Consider the following 18188-nt stretch of genomic DNA (forward strand, 5'->3'; position numbering starts at 1 on the left):
TTCTTTCTTTCTTTCTTTCTTTCTTTCTTTCTTTCTTTCTTTCTTTCTTTCTTTCTTTCTTTCTTTCTTTCAAACTTAGTTTTTTTCAGATCCCAAATATAATTTAAAATATTTAAATTTCACCATCTCTGAATACTGCCAATTTCTAAATTTCCCTTCTTTCATCCCCTCAGGCCATGGCTAAACTGAATGCTTTTAATGGATGTAATTACAGAGAGTTTATTAATTTCATTTATTTGAACATAACAAATGAGTACATTCTTTCCCCCTGTAGTCACTAACTTGCATATGCTGAAAATTACTTAAACCACCAGAAGGAGCATTACTGGGCCAGGAGAATATTCTTGGGCAGCTAAACCAAAGTGGAGATTGACACTAATGTGGAAAAAAATTTCTTGGCCATATCAAAAATCCTTATTCATCATATCCATTGTATTTGTAGTTGACTGTTTCTCCTTACTTCTTTCAGCATTGTATTTCTTTTCTGAAACCCTTTTTCCATTTCATCGTTGTTAAATCAGAGTCATATGATCATAGATTTAGAGTTGGATGACCTTCAAGGCCATAGGTCTAGCCCTCCTCATTTTACAAATGAGGAAACTGAGCTTGGCACAGAAAGCTTGGATGTGTTGCCCAAGATCACATAGCTAGTAGTTATCTGGGTTAGGACTTGACTCAGGCCTTTCAAACTCCACACACCAGCACTCTATATACCATCTGGCTAAATTGTTATAGTTTACTTCCTTATAGGCCTTCTTTTAAAAAAAATTAAATTTTTATCCCAACAATCCCCCCCCCCAATAAATCAAAATAAACAATTGAAAAAAATTATGCTTCTTTCTGCATTCTGACTCCAACAGTTCTTTCTCTGGATGTGGATGGCATTCTTTGCTCTAAGACCTTCAGAACTGTCCTGGATCTTTGTATTGCTGAGAGTTGCCAATTCTATCACAGTTGATCATTCCACAGTATTGCTGTTACTGTGTACAATGTTCTTCTGGTTCTGCTTTTTTCACTCTGCACCAGTTCATTAAAGTCTTTCTAACTTTTTCTGAAATCATCCTGTTCATCATTCTTTATAGTGCAATAGTATTCCATCACCATCATATACCACGATTTGTTCAGGCATTCCCCAATTCATAGACATCCCTTCAATTTTCAATTCTTTGCTACCTCAAAAAAAAACCCAGCTCTTATGGACCTTCATTAACCTTTGCTTAATTTTCATCTTCACTTTTGGTCTTTTATATTGGGTAAATTTTGTAGCAATATAAATATAGCTTGTTTTCTGAATGGGTTTTATTTATTTTTTATTTTTTGAAAAAATTTAATTAATTGATTTAGAATATTTTTCCATGGTTACATGATTTATTTTCTTTCCCTCTACTTCTCCCCCCACCCAATTCCCCCCCACCCCCAGCTAACAAGTAATTCCATTGGGTTTTACATGTGTCATTGATCAAGACCTATTTCCATATTATTAATATTTGCATTAGGGTGATTGCTTAGAGTCTACATTCCCAATCATGTCCCCATTGACCCATGTCATCAAGCAGTTGTTTTTCTTCTGTGTTTCTACTTCCACAGTTCTTTCTCTGGATGTGGATAGCATTCTTTCCCATAAGTTCCTCTGGATTGTTCTGGATCATTGCATTGCTGCTAGTAGAGAAGTCCATTATGTCTGATTGTGCCACAGTGTATCCGTCTCTGTTTAAGGTTCTTCTGGTTCTGCTCCTTTCACTCCTGCATCAATTCCTGGAGGTCGTTGCAGTTCACATGGAATTCCTCCAGTTCATTATTCCTTTGAGCACAATAGTATTCCATCACTAACAGATACCACATTCAGCCATTCCCTGATTGAAGGGCATCCCTTCATTTTCCAATTTTTTGCTACTACAAAGAGCACAGCTTAAATGTAGTTTATTTAAATTAAAACTAATAATAATAGTTGAGCTTTATCAATTTAGTAATACAAAATGTTTTTATCACATCATCTCATTTAACTCTCTCTTAAATCCTATGAGAATTGGAAGTACAAATACTATTTTCCGCATTTTACAACAAGGAAATCAAGGCTGAGAAATTAAGTGACCTTCCCTTAGTCATACAGCTAGGGAGTAGCAGAGGCAGGATGTGAATGACTCTTTCTGATTCCAAGTCCACATTCCTTCTGCTACATCATAACTTTGAACATTTTCTTTTTTTAGGTCTTTATACCTAGTGAATACTTGAGAAGGACTGGCTGAAAACTGTATTTGAGCAATATAAGCTAGATAGTATGATCACTGCAAAATGGGTCAGAACCCTGCACAATGGAAAGGTCACAGAATTTGGAATCAAAGGATCTTAGTAGTTCAGTCTTGATTCTGCTACTACTTACTGTAGATATTTTATGCAAATCCCTTAACCTCTCTGGACCTCAGTCTGCTTATCTGTAAAAAGGAGGGGGGGCGGGTTTAAATAAATAAAAAAAGATTAAATAAATCTTAAAATTTCTTTAAATTCTAAAACTATGACTTTATGAATTAAAGATATGAGTGACAACTGAGAAAACAATAATTTTATTTGTTTTATAGTTTTTATTGTTAATTTAGTTCTTTTATGTGGTCTATAGGATATAATATTTTATATGATCAGTGGGGATAGAAGTTGTTATAACTCAATATATATTTAGCTAATGTCTTTGAAAGGGAAGAATTTGGACATTCATGAGCCAACCTTGAGATGATACTGTTCAGAGATATTTTTGTTGAAGAGAGGAAGCTGTTTTGCTTTGGTAAATTAAAATGTATGTTATTGAAGATACTTACATTTTATACTTCTTGCTTTTTACTTCAGGGAAGAGGATTTGTTTAAAACTTCATTTACTAAGGACAGAAGACCTTTTTTTTGGACAAACACTTACCTTTGGAAAAAATCCTCAGATGCACAATCCTTAAGTTTCCTAATTGTTGTTCTTTGTTTCTTTTCTTTTCTTTCTTTTTTTAAAAAACCCTTACCTTCTGCCTTAGAATCACTACCATGTATTGGTTCCAATGCAGAAGAGTGGTAAGGGCTAGGCAATGGGGGTTAAGTGACTTGCCCAGGGTCTCACACACCTCGGAAGTGTCTGAGGCCAGATTTAACCTATCTCTAGACCTGGTTCTCAATCCACTAAGCTACCTAGTTGCCCCCTGTTCTTCATTTCAATGATTAATTTGTTCTCCATCTTCACTTGTAATTGTTAACTACTTGTTATGTACTTTATGAGAGAATATAAATACTAAAGAATTTTATAGGTGCCATTTTTTACAGATAATTCTAGGTTAGAGTGAATACATTGACTCTGTCTGAATTCTATGCTCTGTACTATATAGGGTTATTCTGTTTTTGAGGCCATCCATAACTAGGGCAGGTAGGAAGCAAGGTGGTTAGAGTGCAAGGGCTGGAGTCAGGAAGATTCATTTTCCCGAGTTCAAATCTGGCTTCAAACACTTACTAATTGTGTGACCCTGGGCAACTCACTTAACTCTATTTTCCTCAGTTTCCTCATCAGTAAAATGAGCTGGAGAAGGAAATGGGAAACCACTCCAGTATCTTTGCCAAGAAAACCCCAAAAGGAGTCATGAAGAGTCAGACACAACTAAAATGACTGAACAACAAAAATGCTTGGAAAACATATAACAGAGAATACCCCTATTATAGATAAAATAGAATATTTTATAGTAGTCAGCATTCTTTACAACTATTCATTGTACATTTCTGAATTAGAATGAATGTATTAATTCTTAATCCCATTTTCTGTACCATAGAATCATTATGTATTTGAGGCCACCCATATCTAGGAAATGTATACTAGAGAATATCCTTGTGCTATCTAGGGAATGAACAATACAATGCAATTATTTTCCCCCCTTCATTTCTTGCTCTTAGGATCTTCTGATATTTCCCGCCTCAGATGTGAAATGGAACAGAGCAGTAATTCTGACTTATTTGAATGATATGTTTATATAGAGATGTGTGGTCCAGTGCTGCCTTCAAACTCAACTCAGAGACTTCTTAAAATGGAGATTCCACTTCCTCCTCATCTACCCTTTCTAGTGTTGACATTTTTGACAGACAACAGCTTTTCTCTCTAATTTAAGCTGAAAAGCAGTTTTATTTATGTATTCTCTAAACAGGACTACATTATAGGAAGTTTCACTACTTGGTATTTGCCTAGGTAGTGGCCTCAAGGTCACATCATTGATATTTTCACTGCTGTATCTAATTATAATGTTGAATTGAAGCCAGTGGAAGATTCTTGTACACAAAGTAGTGCTATATGGCTATTCTGTCCATTTGGGGGTACCCATTTCCCACCCTCAAAGATTTATACAGAAAATCATTTTCCAGATGCTACAAGGCATGTAGCTGCCCATTTTATATTTTACTGACAATGCAGAAGAAGCACCTGGCATTGTACTGTATGAATTGGAGGTATTTTTGATGGCCATAGTATCAGATTTAAATTCTAGCCTGGGACTATATGAGGAGTTCAATGAAAATGTCTAATGTTTCTCTTCCCCCATTTGCTCAGTCCCTAGAGAGATTAATTTCCCCTCTGCCTCATCTTCCCTTTTTCCCACCCTCAATAATTCTAGGACTTGGTTTTGGTTTATTGACAAGTATGTGAATAAATCTGTGCAAGACAGATTACAGTAGAGCTTGTTAACTTTGCTAGTCAAGCATGGTTTAGAGTAATGCTGCTGCTCCAGATTTTGTCCAGGAAATACATTTTATTGGTGTTTGGTCCTAATGCTTTCCTGTCCGGAAACCTTTCCCTTTGGCTGAGCTGCTATGGAATGCACTATCAAGGGGAATCTGCTTTCCTCTGGCCCGGTTGGATGTGTGTCCTCCTGGTGATAGATGCTCAAAAGCAAGGTAGAATGTGTGTGTGTGTGTGTGTGCGCGTGTGTGTGTGTGTGTGTGTGCGCGCGCATGCATGCATAATTGTATTTTTTAAAGTTTAAATTTAAAAGGAAGGAGGGTTTGATGCTACAACTTGAACCAGGCCATGCGTGTTTGGGTGCAGGTAGATAACATATTCCAGTCCTCTTTGGTTGCTAGGATACTTCCTGAATTACAACTCTTATCTTATTCTTTTAAATTTTGTTATTGTTGTTAGTGAAGGACTGGGAGGGGGGGAGGAGGAGGGGAAGAGTTGACTTTGTTTAGATGCAAATATCACATATTTCTACCCCACTGACTTCCTTGAAAATAATATTTTATTTAGAGTCAGAAGACTTGGGTTCAGATGTTGGTTCTTCTACTTACTTGCTATGTAAACTCGTTTAAGTCATAATTTCTCTGCTTCACTTTCCCCATCTTTAAAAATGAAAGATTTATACTAGATGACCTTTAAGATCCCATCCAGCTCTAAATCTTGTGCTCTTATGATCCCTTGTGCCCTCAAATGGGGATGGATAATGCTTGAGACCATAGCTATAGAAATGAGGGCTTAGTTCCTTGATTTATTGCATCACTAGTTTCACCCTGATTTTGGAAAATGTCAGCTTGCTGAGTATATGGATTCTGGAAACACATGTTTTGTTTCTTCTCTCTGAATGACCTCTTCCTCTTCCTCACCTATCTGTCTGTCCTTCAAGATGCAGTTGAAGTCCTTCCTCTTCCATAAAGTCCTACCCAACAGTCCTCCACCTTCCCTGGCTGCTCCAACCCACCCTGAGCTCTTCCTTCTCAGAATTTTTATAGCCCTTATCTCCTCTACTTTCATTTGAGGTTTCAGTCACATATTGCCTTGCATAACAGCTTCTGTGAATTAATGCTCCCAACCTGTCATTCTCACTGGTAAGAGAAGTTCTCAGAGAGTGGTTGGCTATGTCTTCCTTCAGGATTCCAGGGCTGATTCTTACTCTGGGGCTTGTAGTTTTGAACAATTGATGCTCATCTAGTGTGATTCCTTTATCAGTTAACTAGTTGAAATCAATGACCTTTTCCAAAGGGATTTCTATTGAGAAAGTGTAGCAAGGACTGAAGTACAAAAATAGCACCTCTACCTCAAGCCAGAGAGGTGAATTCATTCCTGGGAAGAGTGGGCTTAAGCTAGAAGCACAAAGTTTCTGAGGTACATATGGGGAATATGCTGAGGTGAAAGTTACCTTAGGTTTCCTGGCCCTGGGAATTCTTTTCTACCTTCCTCAGGTGTCCATCATTGCAGCAGGATCTGAGTCTCATGAGGAGCTCCTCTTGAGGAGTGACCTTCTTGCCCCAGCCTAGCAATAACTTGTCCGCTGAACTGAGGTAAGCAGATTAACTCCTCAGACTTGGTTCTGCACCACATTGAACTCCTGTTGTGACTATGGCTCTTGCGGTCCCCAATGAGGGGAACTAATGAATGGCTCTTTGGAGCTTCAGAAATGCATAGAATCATAGCCTTGTGGATTCTCTCTCCAGGAACTCCTTTACTTGTGATCAGGAAAGAATAAATACAAAAAAACCCAGAGAAATGGAATTACTCAGGAATATGTGGTTGCTTGATAGGAGATATGGCAGCCTCCCATCTACCAGTGGTTTATAGTAATGTTCACCTTACTAGGAAGCCACCTGAGAAGAGAACAAAAGATCATTTGCTGAAATTTTTGCATGTACCCTTAAAATCCAGCTAATGAGATGTTCTTTTGTCACTGCAATTTCCAAGTTATTTGTGAGCAGAAGACTCATCAAACCTCCACACGTTAGATGGAAACCCAAATGAGAAATAATGTAAAAACTCCAAGTATTTGGTTCTCACATATTATATTTACATTTGTTTCTGTTTTTTTTTCTATATGCTACAGACATGGAGCAGCCATATATGTCAATAATTTTTTTAAATTAGAAAGAAGTTTTCCCAATTAAAATTTGAATTTGGCAAGCTTTATACCCTGCTAATTCTTTGATACTTCTATGTAGTGATTAGCATAATTCTGTACAGATGGTAATCATCCTTGTAGAATATGAGCCTGTTGAGGGCAGGAAATATTAGTCATTTTACTTTTTTTTAATTTTAAAAAATTTATTTATTTAATTAAGAACATTTTCCCATGGTTATAGGATTCATGTTCTATCCTCCCCTCCTCCCATCCCCTCCCATAGCTGATGCATAATTCCACTGGGTTTTACATGTGTCATTGATCAAGACCTATTTCCATATTATTGATATTTGTGCTAGAGTGCTCATTTTGGGTCAATATCCCTAATTATATCCCTATCCTCCCATGTGATCAGGCAGTTGTTTTTCTTCTGTGTTTCTACTCCTACAGTTCTTTCTCTGGATGTGGATAGCATTCTTTCTCATAAGTCCCTCAGAATTGTTCTGGATCATTGCATTGCTGCTAGTACAGAAATCCATTACATTTGATTGTACCACAGTATATCAGTCTCTGTGTATAATGTTCTCCTGGTTCTGCTCCTTTCGCTCTTGCATCAATTCTTGGAGGTTGTTCCAGTTCACATGGAATTCCTCCAGTTCTTTATTCCTTTGAGCACAATAGTATTCCATCACCAGGAGATACCACAATTTGTTTAGCCATTTCCCAATTGGATGGCATACCCTCATTTTCCAGTTTTTTTTTGCCACCACAAAGAATGCAGCTATAAATATTTTTGTACAAGTCTTTTTTATCTATGATCTCTTTGGGGTATAAACCCAGCAGTGGTTTAGCTGGATCAGAAGGCAGGCAGTCTTTTTGCGCTCTTTGGGCATAGTTCCAAATTGCCCTCCAGAATGGTTGGATCAATTCACAACTCCACCAGCAATGCATTAATGCTCCAATTTTGCCACATCCCCTCCAACATTTACTACTTTCTTTGCTGCCATTTTAGCCAATCTGCTAGATATGAGGTGGTACCTTAGAGTTGTTTTGATGTGTATTTCTCTAATCATTAGAGATTTAGAGCACTTTTTTTCATGTGCTTATTGATAGTTTTGATTTCTTTATCTGAAAATTGCCTATTCATGTCCCTTGCCCATTTATTGGGGAATGGTTTGATTTTTTGTTCAATTGATTTAGCTCCTTATAAATTCTTATAAATTTCAGTAATTAGACCTTTGTCAGAGGTTTTTGTTATAAAGATTTTTTCCCAATTTGTTGCTTCCCTTCTAATTTTGGTTGCATTGGTTTTGTTTATACAAAACCTTTTTAATTTAATGTAATTAAAGTCATTTTACTTTTTAAAATCTCTTCTTCTTACCACAGTACACACAGTAGGCACTTAAAGGTATACATTAAATTGAACTGAATAAATATTTATTGAATTTTTCATAGTAGAAAACACTAAGTATTAGGTTTAAGTTAACCATTAAAGTAATATGTTGATTTTATTTATAGGAGAGATTATGGTCCTCACAGAGTATTACCAGTGAAGGTAAAGCCACCTGATCAGTATGCTCCAAATGAAGAGAATATGGATATGGTCACAACATATAAACAGGATTTCAACCCTTACCCTGTCTGTCGAGTAGATCCTTTCAGACCACGTGAAAACAGGCATCAATGTAAAGACAAGATGGAATCTCTGCCCACGTATAAAGGTATGATCATGCCATCAATTTTTATGGGGAGAAATTCTCTCATCAGGCCATTTTAGGTAAAAAAGAATTATTGACACACATGGCTATTCCAGAGAGGCAGCTTGGTATAGTGTGATTGGAGAGTGAGGAAAACCTGCTTCAAGTCCTGCCTTTGACAAGGTCTGCCTTGTGTAACACTTGGCAAGTCAATAAGGACTTTCTCAGTGCCCAGGCAGCCCTCTAAGAAGGTGAATTGCAGAGAAATTACTGGGGATAGAGGAGAGGGGAGGGGAGAGATAGATAGATAAAGGAGAGGGGATTTCCTCACAAGGAGATCCCAACACTAAAAAAATATAGGGAGATCAAAAAAAGTTGTTCTTAATTTGTTTCATCTTCAAGAAAATATTTCAGGTTCAAGTTAACATTCATTAATATGTAACTGATATAGGACAATTCTGAGGGACTTATGAGAAAGAACGCTATCCACTTCCAGAGAAAGAACTGTGGGAGTAGAAACACAGAAGAAAAACAACTGCTTGATCTCATGGGTCAATGGGGATAGGATCAGGGATGTAGACTCTAAGCAATCACCCTAATGCAAATATTAATAATCTGGAAATAGGTCTTGATCAATGACACATGTAAAACCCCGTGGAATTGCTCATTAGCTATGGGAGTGGGGAGGGAGGAGGGGAGGGAAAGAACATGAATCATGTAAGCATGGAAAAATATTCTAAATTAATTAATTAAATGGAAATTTTCAGATAAAAATATATATACCTGATAAAATGACTTCTAATGATGTAAACTCCTCCTCATTGCTTCCTCTGTCAGATTTAAGTCTGGAACCAAATAAGCATGTTATGACAACAACACTCTAAATACTGAGCACCCATGAACAGGGAATATTATTTTCATAAAACAAATTTTATAGCCATGTTACTTTGACATGTTTGTAATAATGTGAATAATCATTATTGTGTTACCTAAGTAAATGGGCACATTTAGTATTAAAGACTCAATATGAACTTCTTTTACTTTCTAGCTGTGTAGTCTTGGGCAAGTCACTTTCTAAGTAAGCAGCTCAAAAATGTCTATAAATTAGTAGTTAAAAAATAACCAAAGTAAGCCTAATTGAGTTTGGGAATAGGAGAGGGTCAATTCTGTTTTTTAATCACATCTTACGTGACTTCACACATCAAATTGGAAGTAGAAATAATTCTTAGATTTAGAGATAATGTGGTAGAATGAATAGACTATTGGAGTTAAAATTAGGAACATCTGGATTTCAACCCCACCTCATATACTTACTGGCTTTGTGAACTTGGGGGACTCTTTTAAATCTTCCTGAGACCAGTTGTCTCATCTGTAAAATGAAGAGGTCTAACTCAATGACCTCTAATATCCCTTCCAGTTCTGATTTATGACCCTATGTCTCTGCCTGTTTGTCTCCAACTCTTAAGTCAAAAGCAAGGACTCTGATGTCCTTCTCTTCAATTCTTATCACTTAAAGAGGACTCAATTAAAAAAGGAAATGTGGATCCATCTGTAGTCTCATCTCATGTTTGTCTCATGGATGCTTGGTATCTAACAAGACAACCTCTTTCACTGAATTTAGTATTAAAGACTCAAATTCAAATCCTCCTTCTTCGACTTTCTAGCTGTGGGATCTTGGGCATGTCACTTTCTAAGTCTCTGTTCTTCACCTTCCTCATTTAATAAAACTAGGGGGTTAATTCAGATGTTCAATAAGATCCTTCCTAGCTATAAATCATCCGATCAAATGATACCTCCTACCTATTTTCTAAGCCTCAAAGTTGTCTTAAAGAATTGCTTTGCATATATTAGATCAAAGCAGCTTTTGGGACCCTAAAGGTTAGCTCATTGTTTGTTAAGGAGAATCTATCAAATATTTTAAAAAGTGTATATCAATACTTTCCAAAAATATATGAAGATACTTAAAAAAAAATAACCCTTAATTTCAATACTAAGTATTGGTCCCGAGCTAGAAAAACAAGGCTGTGGTGGGGAATCCATCATTTAAAAATCATCCGTAGCTGTGTAACATTGCCATTTATTCCTTTCCTTCTCCTTTCCACCTTGGAGAGTTTTCTTTTTGCTCCTTTTCCTTTTGTTTTGTTACAAATCTAGTTTAGCTTTTTTTTGGGAAGAAAACGATGCATTCTGTCCAATAACCTTGCATGTAAGTGTTAGATGAGCACAGAGAGAAACTCCATGAGCTTCCCAGCCCTGGTGCTTCCTAGAGGTTCAGGTGAGAGGACAGATAAAATCAGAGTGGTCCCTAAAGCTACTGAGCATCCAAGACTGTAGTGTACATGTTGGGAGAGTGTTCCGGGTGACATTCCGCGGTTAATCTTCCTTTTCTTTATGGGAGTGCTCACATGTGGTCAAAAGTGTAACAGAAATTTTAGGAGGTGTTCAGGGACCATTCTACCCTTATCTTATTATTTTATCACGGAGTCAGGTAACTTTTTTCTGTTACAATGCATTTGCTGCATTAGTAATTTCCCTTACAACTTCACTATTTTATGGCACAACTTTTTCCTCCTTCCAAATGGGGATTTAAAAAAGGTAGCAGAGGGAGAAAGACAAAGATCGTTAAAAGCTTCATTTCTTATAGGCAATATGTATGGGAGTTCTGCCTACATATTCACTCCCTTTACATTTATTCCATAGGAACCATATGTAAATTTCCCCCTTTATCACGGTTAGGGTCAGCACCTTTCCTGGAGTTTAGGAACGCCAGTAAAGTACACTGGAGAGCAGCATTTGGTTGTAATTTGTGGTATTTTCAAAACAATGTGCAATTGGAAGGATATAGAGTATAATTATTCAGTGCTCTGGTCTACACTGAGCTTTTTGTTCAGTCATGTCCGACTCTTTAGGATTCCATTTGGAGTTTTCTTGGCAAAGATCCTGGGGGAGGTTTGCCATTCCTTCTCTAGCTCACTTTACAGAAGAAGAAACTGAGGCAAATGAGATTAATTATATACATATATATAATATAATATTAAATACATAATAATAAATTATAGATGTTCAGAGTCACCCAGCTAGTGTTTGAAGCTGAATTTGAACACGGGTCTTCTCGACTCCAGCCTCCAACAACCTGTCTTGTGTTTTATCTACTACTTCACCTAGCTGCTCCTTCCCTGAGCTACTTTCTTAAAAAAAAAATCTACAGTGTAGAAAAGGAAGTCCCTCCTCAATACTGTTCCCCTTCCCCCTTTGGAAAGGGCGGTTTTTCTTAATACCTATTCAGTGGCTTGGCTTTATTAGTCTTTTATTTATTTATTTATTTATTCATTCATTTATTTATTTATTTATTAGGTGAATTGTTTATATGGTGAAATTGCTTAAGCTTCCAGGAACTCAGGGCCAGAGTCCACCACACTTTTTTTTTTTTTTTTTTTTTTTTTGCATATGAAATAGTAGAATAGAAGAACAGTCCATGCTACGGCTCTCCATTTAGGAACTTGCTTTTTTTTTTTTAACACACCATCTGTCACGTGGGGAGGCCTGTAAAGTTCCCAATCTCCTTCCTGTTACATCTAGGCAGTGTATAGGGATCCACAAGCCTATCACCCCATTTGACTGTCGTCTTAGCTGATTGTGTTGAAGTCTGCCCATGGAACATGTGGTTTGGATTCTGGAGAAGGTCCCTGTTCAATTCGCCATAATGCTTTCAAGATGCTGATGTAACCATTAATTTCTCTGGGAAAAGGATTAGGCTTTCAATTAAAATGTAGCATATTTTGAATACATAGTCGTCTCGTTGGCCTAAAATAAACCTACAGTGTGTCAAGAGGCACTGCACACGTGCAGCTGGATGAAACCAAAGTTTCCCGTTCCGTGCCTTTTCTCTTCAGGAAGGCGGTAAGCTCCGTAAATTCCCAACAGAGTCACATAGAGTGATGTCAGAACTTTGGAGTTTCAGGGAGTTCACTTGGGTTCAGATCAGTTATTTCAAGCCTGATAAATTTATGAGAAATTTATCTGAAGTTCTGACACCTTGTACAGCCCTCTAGTTCCCTCTAGCCCAGTCCTCATTCGGGAACCTTTAGGAGATAGATCCAATGTCTTCTCTCCACGTTTCCTTATAGGCAGTTTGTGTCCGACTGTTCCAAAAAAACTTCCTCCTTTTGGAGCTCTTTTATTGGAAAGTCTGTGTGAGGGCCTAGAAGTAGAAAATCATCCCAGGGTAGCTGTTTGAATTTTTGCGTGTGTGTGTTAGGAAATTTTGCTAGTGGGATGTCTTAAAATGTGACCTTGGGTAAGTCATCGAACTTGGCTTTGCCTGAGTTTCTTTATATGTACAATGGGATTAGACTCGATGTAATTATAAGGTCCCTTTAGTTCTAACAATCTCAATTTCATGATTCCTTAAACTTTGGATTTTTTGGAGTCTTAAGACTTGCCTCCCCCCCCCCCCCCCAACAAATTCTTAGCTTCCATCTTAGAATCAATACTGTGTATTGGTTCCAAAGCAGAAGAGCAGTAAGGGCTAGGCAATGGGGGTTAAGTGACTTGCCCAGGGTCACACAGTGAGGAAGTATCTTATGACCTTTTTGATTTACAACTTAGTGGGGTTCCCCTAGAGACCTTTGGATATAATCGAAGGTCTTGGGGGAAAGGTCTTTTGTTGCAAACAGGATGACAGTGAGGAAGTTAAGGTGCTTAAATATTCATTGCCATTTTTTTCTTTAACTTTCTTTTCTTAGTCACAGAACTTGTGAAATTTGTTCTTGTATCTGCTTCTGAGATAGGAGTACCTTCTGCTTATGACCTTGGAAATAGTGGCATCTCAGTTAATGTCCTTTAAATGGCTGGATTGGGGTTAATCAGAGAAATTTTGCATACATAAGAATAAACAGAGCCTCTGTCAAAACTGTAATAATTAACATAGCCAGTAATTAATGTTAGGGATGGAGGGGAGATAGAGAGAGTCTATGAGGTGAGACTCTCTTCTAGCTCTTCCCTTGCACCAAATATGCACTGAGAGACTTTGAAGGGATGCCAACCCGAAACTGGGTGAACTGGATGGTCATGCTACCCCTACAGGACTTGGGAGCGAGGCTTCCCTGTAAGATGAGGTATGGGGGACTCCAATCCGATTCTGAATGAGAGCAGGGTTCACGCAAGCCTCCCCTGAGGCCAACTTTACAGCAAGTGGTCTGGCTTCAATATGGAGGCAGCCAAACCAAACTGCGATTCCCTTCTCCTTCATCTCTCAGGGACTCTGGAACACTATCTGACTAATGAATGGCTTTTATTATTTGCAATTCAGGGATTATGGAAAGGAGTAAAGGGCAGAGGGATTTTGGGGTGCCCTCTTCTCTATTTCTATGGGGTCCGTCACTTGGGTGGGAACCTTTAGGGTTCCCACTCCTAAGCGTCTCCGCTCGCCTCTTCTCCTTCAGTTTCTATTTCTATTTCCTATTTCTATCCTTTTCTATAATTGCAAGTCAAACCGGAAAGGGTCTCTCAGCAAGGTTGGATAATGGGAGAAGGAGCCTAAGAGATCGCTCCCAAAATGGAGTCCAAACACTTGGCTCACTCTATGTTTGAAGTCTTGCTGGGTGATAAGTGATGGAATCTTTGACCAGGGAATCAGGGTTACAATGTCCAAAGAAAGATCCTCAGGAAGCCCACAGGACTGGATTCGAGCTGAGATGTTCACCTCCTCCCTCTCTCAGTCCTTGGCCGGAAGTCCTCTCCTTCTTCCTCCCAAGAATCACCAGAATCCCCCTCTGGTCTCAACTGTCACCAACTGTCACTGACTGTCACCAACTGTCACCAACTGTCACCAACTGTCACCAACTGTTACCAACTGTTAGCCACTCCTTCTCTGGCTCCTTTTGTCCCGTCTCCCTTTGCACAAATTCCATCCTTACACATATGAAGTTGCACAGCAGGGCTCTGATTGTCTGCCCTAGAGAGACATTGAGAAAGAGTTGTAGAAGTGTCAGAAAAACGGAAATCAATTTATAGCTCTTCTATATATTAGCTGCATAGACTACATGCAAGCTTCTTAAGCTTATCTAACCTTAGTCTCTTCATTATAAAATGGGGATGATAATCTTTGCACTCTCTTACGATGCTGTTATGGGGATTCAACAAGGTGTTGATAAAAATGCTATAATATACTCAAGAAATGTCAGCTGCTGCTATTTTTGTTATGAAAGGAGATAGGAGACTTTCATTCCTTCCAGCTTTCTCCAGGAGGACCTGAGTTCAGATCTGGCCACTTTCTAGGTGTATGACCAAGGGCAAGGCACAATCTTTGTCTGCTTCAGTTTCCATCACTGTAAAATGAGGATTATAATAGCACCTGCCTCCTAAAGCTGTTGTGAAGATCAAATGAGGCGGCATTTGTATAGCCCTTAGTTTAGTGGCAGGACCATCACAGGCATTTAATAAATGCTTGTTCCCTTTCTTTCTTTCTCTTCCCTTTCCCATTTGTATAGCAAAAGCACATGCAACAATGGGAAACTAAATAAATTCTTGAGATATTGAAGGTTGAAATATGAAATTCACACCTCTAGTTTACTTAAAATTTATAAACGATTATATTGAAAAATGTTTTTATTCCTTCTCCATTAAGGCATAATTCAATAATGTTAGATAGAAGGTATATGACGCTGCAGTTTACAAGCACATTAGTTCATCCGATTTTCACAAAATAAGGTCATCAAGGCAGGGACATATGTTGTTTATTCTCATTTTACAGATGAAGAAACAGAGGCCTGAGTTAATTTTATAAATGGGGAAACTGAAGTACTGCCATAATCACATCTTTCCTCTTCTTTAAAAAACTACGTAGCTGCTTCTAGGATTTAAGGCCCTCTATAACTTATTTAGCCTTATCTTGAAGGCTCAACTAATACACCACATCTTTTCTCCCCCACCCCCTTCCCATGTGTAAAAATGAGCTTTCCCTCCTCACGTTTCTCCTTTTGTCTGAACCCATTCTTTGTCTGGCACAGTGCCTTACATATATTAGACCCTTAATAAATATTAGTGAAATTTTTATATCTATCTACTTTATTTATTTATTTATTCATCCATTCATCCACTTATTTATTCATTCAGTCATCCATTTACTTATTTGTTTGTTTGTTTATCTCTCTATTTATTTATTCGTTTATCTATCTATCTATCTATCTATCTATCTATCTATCTATCTATCTATAGCCCTCACCTTCCATCTTAGAGTCAATACTGTGTATGGGCTCCAAGGCAGAAGTGTGGTAAGGACTAGGCAATGGGGGTTAAGCGAGTTGCCCAGGGTCACACAGCTAGGAAATGTCTGAGGCCAGACTTGAACCTTGGAGCTCCCGTCTCTAGGTCTAGCTCTCCATCCACTGAGCTACCCAGCTGCCCCCAATGTTAGTTAAATTTAATGAATTGTCTAACTTCTCTTTGGTGTTATAATAGCACTTGCTATTCCCTGCTTCTATTAGACTATAATGTGGTCCTTGACAGGAAGGTCTGGGTCATAGCTATCTTAGGGCTAATGACTCACACAGAGTAAACAGCAGTGAAGTAGATCCCTCAAGGCTTCACAGAGCTAGTATGAAGCTGAAGCAAGATCAAAACCAGCATCTTTTTGACTTTGAAGCTATCACTCACGCCAGTTCACCAAGCTGCTCTTTCGAGATTGTGATTATTATCATCATCATCATCATCATCATCATCATCATCATCATCATCATCATCTTCTATATGCAAGGGATGTGCAGCAGTATGAGAAATAAAGCTTCCTTTTTTTCAGAAATGTCACCTGCGGGCAGCTGGGTCACAGACTGGCTGGAGAGCAGGATCTGGAGTTGGGTTCAAATCTGGCTTCGGATGTTTCCCAGCTATGTGACCCCCGGTCAAGTCACTCCACCCTGGTTTCCCAGCCCATACCACTCTTCTGCCTTACCATGCATTCTTAACATCAATTTGAAGATAAGTTTTAAAAAAAATGTCATAGAGTTGAAATACCAAGTCCTTCATTCCACTAGGGGCTAGGTAAGCTTGTAATTTTAGGAAACAAAAGTATATTTGGGAATAGATGACCAATTTTCAGTCACCTAGGTGTGTCTTCCTCTCAGTCATAAATATGTGTATATATTTGTGTATTTGTGTCTGCATGCCAGGAAACATGACCAATGCGGATCTGCTTTCATTTCAGCCGATTATGTTCCCTGGAACCAACCGAAACGTGACCTCATCAAGCCAGATCAGAGCTATCGGCCAGCAGCCACCAAGTTTGACTATAGAACCACTCACCAGGATGACTTCCCCTTCAAGGGCCTCGTGACCACCACGAGTTGCAAGCCTCATCTGTCTGCAAAGATGTGCAGCATCCCCCTGGAGGACTTGACCAACTACAAGCTCAATTATGTGGCACATCCACTGGAGAAGCGAGTCCCAATGGACACCAACAAGTTCAAGCCCTGCGAGATCCCCTTTGAAAGCATCACGACTCACAAGGAAGCCTTTAGGGGGCTGGCTGGGGAGCCTGCCAAGTCCCTGAAGCCCAACCCCAAGGTGAGCAGCTGCGATACTCCCTTCTGTAACATGACCGAGTTTCGGGAAAAGTACCAAGTGTGGCCGATACCCCCAATGTACTCTCGGCCCCCGGTGGCTTACACTGCCCCCGAAGAGAAGATGGACCTCATGACAACGGTGCAGGCTCACTACACTTACCAGAAAGGGGGCCCTGCCCAGTGCTGCCGTCCTGTGATGCAACCCGTGAAATCGGGGCGCTTCGAAGGCTCCACAACCAACAGAGATGACTTCAAGCAATGGCCCACTACCAAGCAGGAGTCCTTTAAGCCCATCCCTCAGCTAAACTTGCCCAAGGAGCCCATGGATTGCCTCACTACTACCAAGACCTTCTTTGTGCCTCATCCACCAATTGTCACAAAGAGCTGTAAACCTTTTATTTCCCCTCAGCGGTGTCAGGCCTCTGTGACAGGAGAAACAACGTACAACATCAGCTTTACTCCTAAGGAGCCAGTGAAGTGCCTTGCTTCCTATCCTGAGCCACCAGGCTACACATTTGATGAAGTAGATGCATTTGGCCACAGGATGTATCGCCCTGTGTCCCACACTGACCAACTTGGTTCAAGGAAGAATAGTTGTCTTTCTGCAAATAGAGCAGATGGTTCCAACCAAAGGGAGCTAGCAGTGTCGGCCTGATTCTTTTTCTTTTTTGAAAAATTTCCCAAAAAAAAATTTCTAAAATTCACAGTACTTATGATACAGACTGCTGAGATTTATTTCTCGAAAAACTTTGACCTTCTCCACCATTCCCAGGAATTAGTTCCTGCTGGAAAATCTGAATAAATGAGAATCAATCTACTTTAGGAAAATGAAAGTTAATCACTGATGATTGACTAATTTCCTCTCTTGACCCTTCCCCCCCTCCCAACTCCACATTTCCCAAACCCTAATTTCCTTGTGTTTCTTAAAGATAGAGCTGGTTCTCTCAGAAGCTAATTTCTTACATTTGAACCTCTCATGGTGGTTCTACTATTGTATTGATAATGAAAATAGATTTGAACAAGGTTGATGAATAAAACATATTTTGGGGAATTGACTTTTTAAAGTGATGTATCTCTTCACATATATATTTTACAGG

General features: G+C 38.8%; 1 protein-coding gene across 1 annotated transcript in view; it reads left to right on the forward strand.

The window, feature by feature from the left end:
- The window catches only part of SAXO1 (stabilizer of axonemal microtubules 1), a 113216-nt gene extending 95470 nt beyond the window's left edge, over positions 1 to 17746 (forward strand). The window contains exons 3-4 of the mRNA XM_044657021.1: positions 8352 to 8554; positions 16734 to 17746. Of these exons, the coding sequence (XP_044512956.1) occupies positions 8352 to 8554; positions 16734 to 17746 (1216 nt within the window). The remainder of the gene's footprint in view (positions 1 to 8351; positions 8555 to 16733) is intronic.
- Positions 17747 to 18188: the final 442 nt, after the last annotated feature.

The sequence above is a fragment of the Gracilinanus agilis genome, chromosome 1 (genome assembly GCF_016433145.1).
Source record: "Gracilinanus agilis isolate LMUSP501 chromosome 1, AgileGrace, whole genome shotgun sequence".
Classification (NCBI taxonomy): Eukaryota; Metazoa; Chordata; class Mammalia; order Didelphimorphia; family Didelphidae; genus Gracilinanus; species Gracilinanus agilis.